The 12,389-nt window shown below is 43.7% G+C and overlaps 1 protein-coding gene across 2 annotated transcripts in view; it reads right to left on the bottom strand.

Annotated features, from left to right (window-relative positions):
• UBE2J1 (ubiquitin conjugating enzyme E2 J1) overlaps positions 1 to 12,389 on the bottom strand; it is a 32,505-nt gene that overhangs the window by 4,626 nt on the left and 15,490 nt on the right. For both annotated transcript variants that reach the window (XM_019537744.1, XM_019537745.1), the window contains exon 6: positions 11,639 to 11,773. In XM_019537744.1, the coding sequence (XP_019393289.1) occupies positions 11,639 to 11,773 (135 nt within the window). The remainder of the gene's footprint in view (positions 1 to 11,638; positions 11,774 to 12,389) is intronic.

A 12,389-nucleotide genomic window follows, 5' to 3' on the forward strand; every position in this document is an offset into this window, starting at 1 on the left:
ACACTGGTCAGGCCACAGCTGGAGTACTGTGTCCAGTTCCGTTTGCCCCACTTCAGGAGGGATGTGGACAACACTGAGAGGGTCCAGAGGAGAGCCATGCGCATGATCCGAAGGCAACAGGGCAGACCCTACAATGAGAGAATGCGGGACCTGAACCTGTTCAGCCTTCACAAGAAAAGGCTGAGGGGGGACCTGGTGACTGTCTATAAACTCACTAGGGGGGACCAGGAGGGTTTGGGAGAGACAGCACCCCCTGGCATAACAAGGAATAATAGACACAAGTTACTGGACAGTAGGTTTAGATTAGACATCCGCAAGAACTACTTCACAGTTTGGGCGGCTAGGAGCTGGAACCAACTTCCAAGGGAAGCGGTGCTGGCTCCTACCCTGGAGGTCTTTAAGAAGACGCTTGATGCCTACCTGGCTGGACTAATTTGAGTCCAGTTTTTCTCCCGCCCAGGCCGGGGGTCAGACTTGAAGATCTACAAGGTCCCTTCCGACCCTACTTCTATGATTCTATGAAAAACCAAGAAGTTCTACAATATGCCTGGTTACTTTGGAGAACTGTAGTAGTGGGCTATTAACACATCTCTGTTTTCGATATTTAAAGACTGCAAGACAGCAGATAAGTGTGCAAAGCATCATATTAATAACTGATTGTTTAAAAAAAAAATATCAATGGAAGAGTGTGGGAGAAGCCTGTTGCTTTAAATCTCTTCCTCATTCTAACCAGTTGTTTAGGAGGGGATTTTCCTACAGGTCTGCAAATATGGTTTTTGCTAGCCCTACTTATTACTCAAATGTGTTTAGAGAAAGGAAATCCAAAAGTCAGGCCACAGGATGGCAAACACTTTTAATTGATATGTCCACATGTCTAAGCACAGCCTTGGTACTTCAACCACTGCAACTATTCAAAGTGTATAGAAATGGAGAGGAGTGTCAACCATATTTATGCTTCACACATGTCCTCTGCTCCAACCCACGGAAGGACCTAAACTGAATATTGTGTGTATGAAAATCCAAAAGATTCCCTGTTCCAAGTCCTGGGGTCCTCCTACCGAGTACTCTGAGTAGACATCCTCCTACCTAACTCTCCCAGCCTGTCACTGGCATCATAACTGGCTGAGGTGCAGGCACTCACAACCCTTACCTGCCATGCTGCCACCGTTTGCCTGCCTCTGGATTGCAACAAAGAACCAGTAATGTAATTATTTGCATTTATTCAACAATTTGCCTGTCAGCTTTGGACACTTGCTTAAGCAAGTCTGCTGGATAAGAGCTGCAGATACCTGCAACACAACCACATTTTTTCCTGTGTTGCATCATAAACTGTTATGAAATGGAATTTCTGACCTTTTGCTTCTTTCTTGTTGTCAAGAGGAAAATTGATTTTCCAGCGACAGAATTTTCCATCAGAAAATCATGCTCCCTTGGAAAATTATTCACTACCTGAAGTAGTATAAAATCAGGCTTATGTAGCCACATAGCAGGTGTTTGCATTTTTACAGAAATGTAAGGTTCCCGACAAAGCCCAGCAATCAAAGTGAGTACTGGGTGCATAAAGGGAAGAGGAAGGAGTCAATTATTACCAGGGATCATGGTTTTCTCTGTTGGAAAAAAAATATAAATAAATAAATAAATCACAAATTCTCTGATAAACACCCCAAAATCCGTGATTAAAATAAAAACAGGCCTATACAATGTTTTATTGATATATTTACAATTTTAAAGCAATTTGAAAGCCTACCAGTGCCTCAACCACTATAATAAAATAAATTCTAAATACCTATACAATTTTAACATTTGATTTGGGGTTGGGTTTTTTTTTTAAAATCATGGAAAAAATCAGAGTTCCTCTTGCCCCCTTCGCTCACCAGGACACAGGTCCAGGCCCCTCACTCCCAAGACAAAGCCCCCCAACCCTGTTAGTGTCCCTCACTCCCTAACCACAGCCCTCCCCGCCCCCCAGTCCTGCCAGAGGGGTCCCCAGCTGCCAGAGCTACAGCCCCCTGCCTCCTACAGCAGCGCCCAAGCCCCAGTTGTCACCCATGGGAGGTGGCAGGTGCTGCAGCCTGAGTGGGGAGAAAAGCGCAGAGCCCAGCTCCCCCTGCCCTGTGGGCAGGGCAGGCTGAGCAGAGCCCATCAGGGCGGGTAGGCTGTCCACTGTGAGTTAGGATTCCCTGCCCTGCTGCCTGCCCCCAGGGCCTCCACAGCAAAGCAGGTGGGACCTGGTGCAGCAGGGCAGAATGGGACCAGACAGGGAAGCTCATTGCCGCTGTAAGCCATGCACTGCCTTGGCAAAGTGTCCCCGGCCCACCCAGTAGCAGTGAAGACACAAACCTGCACCGCGGCTCCCACTGCTGCCAGGTGGACAGGGGGGTGCTTCTCCAGGATAGCACAGAGCTTGCAGTGGCAACGAGTCTCCTTGTTTGGCCCCACTCTGCCCTGCCACACCGGGTCCCGACCATGCTTCATGCATTTGCTCAGATAGATGCCAATGCAGTTGGCTTTTCCCACTTCTTCCTACTCAACATTGCCACTCCACAGTCCCAGGTAATGTCTGACTGACACTGAAGTCACCAAGGAGAATGATCTTGTCCTCCCAGACAGCATTAGTCAAAGTTTGAGTAGAAATGCTCTTTGACATCATAGTCAGCATCAAGCATTGGGGCATATACACTGTTGATGTTGGCATACTGGTTGTTGCTGAGCTTAAGGACAGAGGATCAGAAGACGTTCATTAATCCCCATAGGGAGCTCTGTAAATTGTCTGGTGGGCTGATTCTTGATAGCAAAACTGATGCATAAATGCATCTGTCCTAGGCCAGTTTCCACTTCTAGAAGGTCCTAAGCCATCTGTCCTAGGCCAGTTTCCACTTCTAGAAGCTTCCACCCTCTTCCCTCAGCTGATCCTCATCCAGTCATCTCATCTCACTTGGAGCTACCACACTGATGTTGCATCTTGCTAGTTCCCTGGAGATGATGGCAGTTCTTTCTAGTCATTCGCTGTTTTGGTTATCCATCAAAGTGCAAATGTTCCAGGTTGCAAAAATCATTGTCTTCTGATGATGTTTCAACCCCAGAGAAAGCGATCCCATGGGACACAGTTATCCAGCTGGGAGCAGGTAAGACAGCCTAGTTTAGGGCACCTTTTTTAGCCCATTCCCCATAAAGGAGGGAGCAGAGGGGATCCTGAACAGGACTTCTCAGTCATGGTAGCAGCTGCCAAATTTTACCCCTGCCTCAACCCAGGTGTAAGACAACTGTCAGGTTACTGCTGCCTGTAAACAGATTCACAGCTAGAGACTTCTAGATTCACTAATCCTGTCTCCATCACCACTCAGGCATTGCCACAGGGCTTTTGGAAGGTGGTACAGGAGAACGTGTTGTTTCCTGTGGTAGAAGCCTACATGTGACTTTGTTTAACATTACATGAGGAAGCTGATGCATAAAAATAGCAACCACACAGTCTTGACAAAGGTAGAGATCTGAGCCCAGTGGAAAGGGAGAACCCTAGATCAGCATTTCTCAGACTGTGGGTCATGACCAAAAGTGGGTTGTAAGAATATCTGAAAGGGTTGCAAGGAACTCTCCAGAAATCTGCCAAAGCACAGGTTTCCCCTTGCAAGCTGGCAATGTTCCTGCCTACAAGCCCTGCTTGGGACAATTGGAGGCAGCAGGCACACATGCATCTGTATTTACAGATGCACATAACCAGCATACAGCAAGGCCGGGTCATGGGAGCAGCCCCAGCCGCTGGATGCAGGTAAGGGCATGGGAGTGGGGGATGGAAGTCCAGGGGACTGCCCAGAGGATGGGCGTAGGGTGCTGTGGGGTAGGGTGCGTGCATGTCTGTGTGCACATGCATGCATGCACGCACACAGGAGACAGTGGCCAGATGCGGGGCTGCAGCAGGGTATGGGGAGTAGCAAGGAGAATGCAACTGGCCCTTCAGTGGAGGAAGGAGGCGAGGGCAGTCTTTTGCAGCAGGGAGCTGTGTGCCTGGGCGGGCAGCATGGGGCCAGTGTCCATACATGCAGGGGCCCACACTCACTACATGTGCTCCAACCCAAGTAGGATGGGGGCAGCTGGAGGAGCAAGGGGCTGTGGCTTTGGGGTGGGGGTCAAGACAAGCCAATCTTGGCAAATGGGTCCCAGAATGAAAAAGGTTGAGAACCACTGGCCCTTAATGACCTCTATCTTGATGCAAACTTCTTCTATCTTAACAATCACTGAGATCCTAACTTCTTCCATCTGATCCACCGTTGAGGACTGGGGGTTTGGACCGTGGTTTGTCTGGAACCTCCCCTCAGGTCTGTTCGCCATGGGTGACCCTGCCAGGAGTGAGAGACTCCAGACGACATAGGTCTGAGGATCATTGGGACACACAAGCCTCTCCACCACTACAAGGTCTCGGTCCAAGGAGAGGTTCAAAGTTTGCACTGTACATAAATAGGTACAAAAGTGTGATTAAAAGTGTGTTTATGGAGTACCTGTGCTAAAATCTGCCCCAGTTTCAAAACAGGAGGTAAAATGAATTAAGTCAATAGTATCCATTGTAATTTGCCTATATGCAAATTACTATAGTCATGTTTATTTCAAAGTTATTGTTTTCAAATTTGCCCCTCACTTCCATGTGCTCAGGGAAAGCAGGGTTTAACCATAAGGTGTGGGGGGGGGGGGAACTACAGAGGGAAGAACTTGGGGCAGCAGTGGCTAAGGAGGCCGCCAGAACCCCCTCCCCCAGCCCCAAATTCATTTTCCCTCCTGTAGCAGTGGGAGATGCACAAATTCAAGGTAAGCCTCCAATAAATTAGATTCTTTGCCTGGAATATTATAACAAATTTACAAGTTTTCCATACATAGAATCTAATTATTGGGTAAGTCATCTTATATTTAAGTAAATATGGTAATTATGTCTGACATTACATATATCCATTTCAGAAGACAGATTCAAAGAGCTAACACTATTTACAAGTAAAATTCACTCATACTTTCTGAAGATGAGGCTTCCAACTTTGGGCATTTACACACATACCTTTTTGTCCCACGACATAACAGAGATCCAGCAGGCACATGAGCCGACACATACTGCATTGCAATGCATGCAGTTATAAGTGCATCAATCTGCAGAAAACGGTGGTAGTGCACTTTTGAACTAAACCACCTTTGAGGTGTTTTAGTTCAAAAGCACACCACTGCCATCTTCTGAGCACTGATGCACATTTCACCACTTAACCAACTGCATGCACTGCAGCGCTAGGTACTTTTAAAAGCGCCCAGTGCTGCAGCGCAAACGTGTACAAATGCCTTTTAAGTCTTGGCACCAAAAATATTCAAGATTTAAGGCCAGCTGCGTGATATTTACATATATTAAGGCCTCCTATGTGTTGGCTCTTTCCCAGCCCCTGCCTTACCCCCTCCAGTCCAGGTATGTCTTTGCAGGGCAGAACTTTAAGGCAGCATTTGTTGTGGCTTTTAGGGTTAGTAAAGTCTCTTCTGGGGTATCAAGTTCCAGAAACTTCTTGGAAGTAGTAGAGGTGAAGGTTAAGGAAGTATCAAAACTCATAAAGGCGGGTGTTTGTACACATGTGACAGCACACAAGAAAACTAGAGAAACTGCCCAGGTAAACCAGTATGATTTCCTAATATGTCAGAAACATTTTTCATCTTACAGAGAGCAGAGAGGCCTTTAAAGATACACAGGTATAGGAGCAACCTGACTAGATACCTTTTTAATGTAGTACTGAGAAATACAGCATGGGGAATAATCAACCAAAATTTAACATGCACTCTTTCAGGATTGGTTCAGCAACATCTGCAATTTTTGGGACATCCAATCTGCAGGTAGGAGGTTGGGGTGCGGAAGAGTTGGTGACTGGGCTCTGGATATTGAATTTCATAGATTTCATAGACATTAGGGCTGGAAGGAACCTCAGATGATCATCAAGTCCAGCCCCCCGCCTGAAGGTCAGCATTAAATTGCTATGCCCTCCTAGCAAGTCACAATGTTGACTCGCTGGGAAAGTGCTTATTACACTTTTTTTGCCTGCAGCCCTCAGGAGACATCTGCAGTGATGTAAATATGGATAGCTGATAATGCACTGAGCTCTAACCCTTATGAAAGATTATTCCACACCTATCAGCTCCAGGATTAGGTATTTATTTTAGATTTATATCCTATCCTATCCAAAGGTCCGGAGCAAACAAACAGCCCACAGATGGGATTCCCCAAACAACACTCCAGAACTGAGAATTCAGCTCCCTACCCTGTGCCAACTAGTAGAAACCGAGGACCTAGAAAAGAGCCAGCTAAACCTGCTACACTTAGATAAACTGCAAAAACTTTACAAGGACTTGGTGTCAGGTCAGATTTGCTCTTTTTATCCTCAAACTGCTGCACGAACTGGCATGGTTAAGTGTCAAACTGAGAACAACTTGGAAAAAAAAAAGAAAACCTGCACACAGTCGTGGCTTAAATCACTGCAGGGGGGGACCTTTTTGGTAGACATGCCACAGATCTGCCCTGCACCCTCCTTGAGTGGCACTCTGATCCCCTTCTCCTGCCCTATCTGGTGCTCTGCTTTCTGTTCCCAGACCTGTACTCCCCAACATATTTACTGCTATGCTTTCCTGCCCTGCCACTGTGCTGCCTATCCCCTTCCTGATCTGCTGCATGCCACACAGAGGATGCTAATGGCACTTGTGGCACCTATGCTGCAGGTCACCCACCCTTAACTTAAATTATGACTGCTTTAGCCAACAAGGGGGGACCTTCCCATCACCCCCACATATGTAGTCATGATCCTTGAAAAGAGAGGGCAAAATTAAGTCTCTAAAAATTAAGACCCTGGTCCTGCAAGCTCTTCAATTTGTGAAGAGCTTTCCCTCTATATATAGACCAACTGAGCAGGAGCCAAGTTTCATGAGGTTACTCATACATTCATTAGACCAGGGCTCCAGGTGCTCCCCACCTTCCCATAGCTGACAGGGGGATATTTCTATTAGCTTTAACATGATTTTTTTTAAGTGAGGGTAGCAAGAGCAAGTCCTGAAATGCAGACTTTCACAACTCATTCTCCTTCTACTTAGCTTCTAGCCACCAATTCCTATTCCCCAAAAGACTGTGGCTCAGAAATACGGGCAGGTTTTCAAGCATATGTTCAATGAAGTAATACCAGCAAAGAGATGGACAATCTGATCCCTTAAAATATTAATCTACTTTTCACAGTTAGCAGTCCAGCATGCACAGAAATGGAAATGTTTACATAAGTGGAAAGCTTTATCACTTCGTGTTTTGACTGCTCTGAAAACTCAACTACCATTGTCGCATAAGCACTAGTCTGTTGAATAAAAGTGATACTAAAAATGGGAATTACTGAAGTAATCTTTAATTTCTTTTCTTTTCCAATGAAAAATACTAACACTATGATGATTATTTCTATGGGTTCTAGGGTATTGATTTTAACTCAATACACTTAGGAGCTATTATCTGTGATGAAAACAATCAAACCAAATGGCTCATTATAAACCTAATCAACCTGCCAAAACTCCTTTTTGTGAAAAAAAAAAGCATGCTATTAGCATATTTGCATTTCCACATAACTTGGAAGTGCCCTACAAGATGCAACAGATGGTCTGATGCTTTTATTTTTTTAACCAATCTGAAACACCAGCATGGCTGAAAAAAACAGCTTATCTGGGATTTGTCTACAATTTATCAGTGCATATAGAATACATTTGCAGCAGTCAGGGGCAGTTGCCTAGTCCAACACCAGGCCTCAATCTACTTCCAAAATGGATGGGTTATATAAGCATTATACCTTGTGGCATTATAAACTGCACAATTTAAAAAATATTAAGAATTAATATTTTCATGTCTTTAGTCAAATTTATTGCAGAAGTCATAAAAACAGAAAGATATACCTGTTAGTTAACTAACTGAAAAGCTGCAAATCTAAGAAAATTTTTTGACTCTGCACAAGAGCTCTGTGGTAAGAGACTGATACAATATGCAAAAGGACAAGAGTGGTATTCAGGTATGACATTTTTATTTCTCTCTAAGACTCGGGACAGAAGATATACACAAGCCAGTTTAAGTGATCAGAAACTGGTTTAAATCTGTAGCAGAACATAAGTTCAGTGCATATAAACTAGTTTCAAAATGGCCAAAACAAGTTTAAGATAAACCTGGTTGAATGTAGTATCCAACTCAACTGATTCGGGTCAAACCAGTTTATGGAACTTGTCGCACACCACTTCCTGGTTTAAGTTAAATCAGAGTCCGCCAGCATCCCAGTATGTTTTACAGCCCTGGGTTGAGCTGTCTGCTCTAGAGAGTGAGGCTGGCTCAGCCCCTCTCCACCCTAGCAAGAGCTCTGGCTAACTGAGGAGGTGGGGACTGTAGCATCTGCCTGGCTTCCCCCCTGCCCCACCCTCCTTTGCTGCTCAAGCAGGGATCCCCGCCCTCTCCCACAGCAGAGACACCAGCCAGCATCTGGTAACAATCACACCACCCCGAATTCTAGCTAATGCTTGCCTCTCCCTCTCCAGCACAGGCAGACAGAATAGCTTAGGGCTTTTTGAAGATAATCAACAGGTCAGCAGGTAAATGTCCCTCCATTCTTCACAAAAAGCCCTTTAAGAAGAGCTCGAACTAATGAGAGGCTTTGTTTTCTTGATGGGCTGATAAGCGTTGTGTTCTAGTAAGCTCCCTGCTGGCTTGCACTCAGTGTTCAACAAGGGGCAGAGAGAGGTGTGAGAAATGACCTGGAATGCAGTGCCTGTCAGTTTGCAGTGGACAATATTAAGAAGCAAGGAGAGGAAGACTGAAAAGCTCAGTATCATCAACAGATCCATACAGTTCACACAAGTAGGGGCCCCACACCCTTTGCCTCAGAGCGGTAGCCAGGGGTCTAGCAATACTCCCTGCCCCTTGAGCAGCAAGCAGGGGGCTGGGGGAAGCCTGGCAAGGGCTGCTTCCTCTTCCCCTTCCAGGCACACCCTGACTAGGGACTGTGCAGGCCAGGTTGGGGGTTTAAGCCAATCATAATCATAGCATCCTGCCGGGGCCTGGCCAAACCCTCCCCCCCAGCTTAGCACTCTGGAAGGGAAGGGAGGTCTTGCTCTAGTGCCTCCCAGCTTCTAGCCTGAGCCACTGCAAGCATGTGCCTGTATTTTCTGAATCAAAAGTGAATGTTTATCCATTTGCAAATCAGTTCAATCTCTCTAGGTTAGAGTAACCTGCAAAGACTAAATCAATTCCAGCTTTGTATTTTTTAATGTCTGTCCCTAGCCCTTCACACAAATTATTGAAATTAATGATTGTTGCAATTCTGAAAGAAAATGTATAGCAAGTTAGTAAAGATGGAATGGAAAAGGAGAGAAAGGAAGGTTTTATATTTAAAGGCATGGGAATGGGAGTCAGAGAATACAACTCCTAAATTGCTCAGCTTGCCAGACACATCTGGACAAACCGCTTATGTCTATATTTTAAAAAATGGCTTCTAAGATATCTGGCACACTTTGCTTTTTGTTTCATGGTATTCCCTTACCTTGCTTCATCTATATCAAATCTTAGCCCTTCCTCCCTTAAATTTCCAGTTAAGAGAGAGACATTCATATCAGTTACACTATGAAAAAATTTGTAAGGGACATCCTGTGGTACCTTCACATTAAACAGACAACTAAGATCCAAATCTTTTCCTCAATATCCAACTGAAATAAACAAGTTACTTCTTGGGAAGCAGAATCTCTCTTACCAGATTGTGCTCCACAATGACTACTCTTGCCTGAGGGACGCAGCAATCTCTCTGGCATTGGCATGTGTGCCTGTGTTCAGATAGTGGATTGATGGATCTGTAGAGTCATGGATTCATTAAGACCAGAGCTCACCACTCTGCAAAATCAAGTTGGGAACCCCATGCAACTCATCCCCTTCCCACCCATCAAGAATCATATTGGTTTTACTGTATTTAGAGTCTTGCAAGCAATTGCTGAATTGACAAATACAAAAAAAGGCACTGATGACTATATTTTTAATTAAATAATAGGCATGTGTTTTTGATTGTGAGCTCAGTACCTGCGAGTCAGGAAGAAATACCACTTGAGCAAGAGCGTGGGTTATTGGGATGGTCAATGGAAAAGTAGATTTCTATAAACATTATAAAAATACCAGGGTTTCCCACACCCTGTAGATAGAGAGTGGGGAGAAAAGAGCAGAGTTGCAGATCTCTAGGTTCTGGGCCCCAGTTACAGGTAGGGAAATGATGTTGGTGTCTTCTACAAAGAAATTCCTGCCCTTTGGGCAGGGGGCTGGACCCAATGATCTTACAAAGTCCCTTCCAGCCCTAATGTCTATAAACTGAAAAGAATTTGTAGAGGGAAGTAAACAGCATTTTTTTTAAATTCTATTTTGGCCATGTTGTTTTTGAGATCACGCCAAAGACTTTGCTCAGGTAGATTGTGCAAAACAAACCAACAAAAAAAACCTAAGCTACAGAAAACATTCCCTGCCCCAAAACATTTATGCAACCTAAGATATCACTCAGACAGGCAGGGATACAAAACAGAAAAAGGAGAAGAGACATCCAAGCTGCAGAGCATCATTTAGCAATTATCAGTATAGAACTGATCATTAAAAACATACACACCTGGACCAAGTTGTCCAAGGTTAAGGCCAATAAGTAAGACAGGCAACGCAAGAATAGAGCCCAGAGGGACTGGAAGAGAGGAACAGGAGAAGCTGCCAAGCTAGTAGAGTGAAGACCTATAAATGTCACAGAAGCTGATAAAAAGTGGGTATTGAGGAGAAAGTGACAACTGCCTTTTGAAGGCAGCAAAAGGCTGAAGAGGATGGAATACAGGCATTAAGGCTTATATGCTAGAAAAGACTTGAACAGAGTCACTCAAGCCAAATCAGAATAAGTACAAGCAGCATCAGCAAATCACACAGCTATTGTGGAAAGTTTTTTAAAATTGCCTTGTAGAGACTGGAATTCAAGGTTAGCTAACAAACAGTACATAACAAGTTTTCAAGATTCCCAATTGCCAAGTTCAGGTCTCCCCACCAGCAGATTCTAAATATCACAACTTGAGTTCTAACCTAGACAAGGCAAGTTATATTGGACATTACAGAGAAGGAGAAAGGATAGTGATTGGAAGCAGGCATGTTAAGACCAAGGAAAAGAGATGGAGTATAAACACAGGGAGGTAAAAGTTGGAAAGAGGTAGATGGACAGGGGAAAGACAGAAGAACTGGAGAAGAATGACAGTGTCAGTGACAAAGAACTACTAATTTTTAGTAAAATAATTAAAATTATTTAGGACTAAGTATTTTTGTTTTTAAAAACTGCAGCATGCAACTACCCAGAACTCTTTCCTAATACCTCTTTTGCTGACTATTGTTTGGTCAAATTTTAAGAATTTACTAACCAAACTTCATTTATTTGTGCATCTCTGTGGAATACATAGCTTATATAAAATTACATAATCTCAAACAAAGTCTCTTGTCAGCTAAAGTACTACCTAGGTATGTCTAAAAAAAATTTTAAAAAAAAGAGGCTTCATTTTCAGAGACTGTGGTTTCCACTTACATATGCATTCACATCTAACAATAATAACTGAACACAAACCATACCATAGCACTGGTGGCGAGATCCTGGAAAGCTCTATCTATATTGTCCTGTGTGGGTTCAGGTAGTGTGGCAGAATGGTTCAAACCTGATGTGTTTGAAGATTCAGCAATAGACTTTTTGGATGAACTGACTTCCGCCTAAAGAAATACAAATGTACATTTCAAATGAGTGATCAAAATAGTTAAAAAAGACAATACTATTTTAGAACATCTGTTTAAACATCTGCAGTGTGTGACTTTGACAATAGAGAGTCATGCAAATTGTGTTTAAACTATGTACAGTATTTTTCAAAACTTGTTGATGAGTTGTAACTCTCAAATTTATACAAGGGGAAAGCCCACTGATAAACAAAACCTAACATTTTAAAGATGGGTCTAATTTTTCTTTATACTGTTTTTTGCATAATGTTGCGTGTTATCATCCATAAAAGGAAAAAGAGTGGAAGGGCAGGGGGGAGACCCTCAAAAACCTGAAGATGTTATTGCAAATAAATACTAACTTTTTTAAACATCATATTCCTTACTGGGTCTTACTGATTCTGACAGGTTAGATGAGCACTAGCTGCTCTTGTATAGATTTATTGATGCATTACACACATATAGGCTTTCTATTAAATTTAGGCTCCCATATTTTTTATTTCTCACTTCTCGGGAAGAGCAGTTTCCATGCCAGATTTCAATCTTCCCATGTACAGTCTTCTCAAGCTGTTCAAAAAAAGCTTGCAATATTTTGGGATGGAAAAAAGTATATGCT

Source organism: Crocodylus porosus, unplaced genomic scaffold, assembly GCF_001723895.1.
Source record: "Crocodylus porosus isolate Cpor-Errol unplaced genomic scaffold, CroPor_comp1, whole genome shotgun sequence".
Lineage (NCBI taxonomy): Eukaryota > Metazoa > Chordata > Crocodylia > Crocodylidae > Crocodylus > Crocodylus porosus.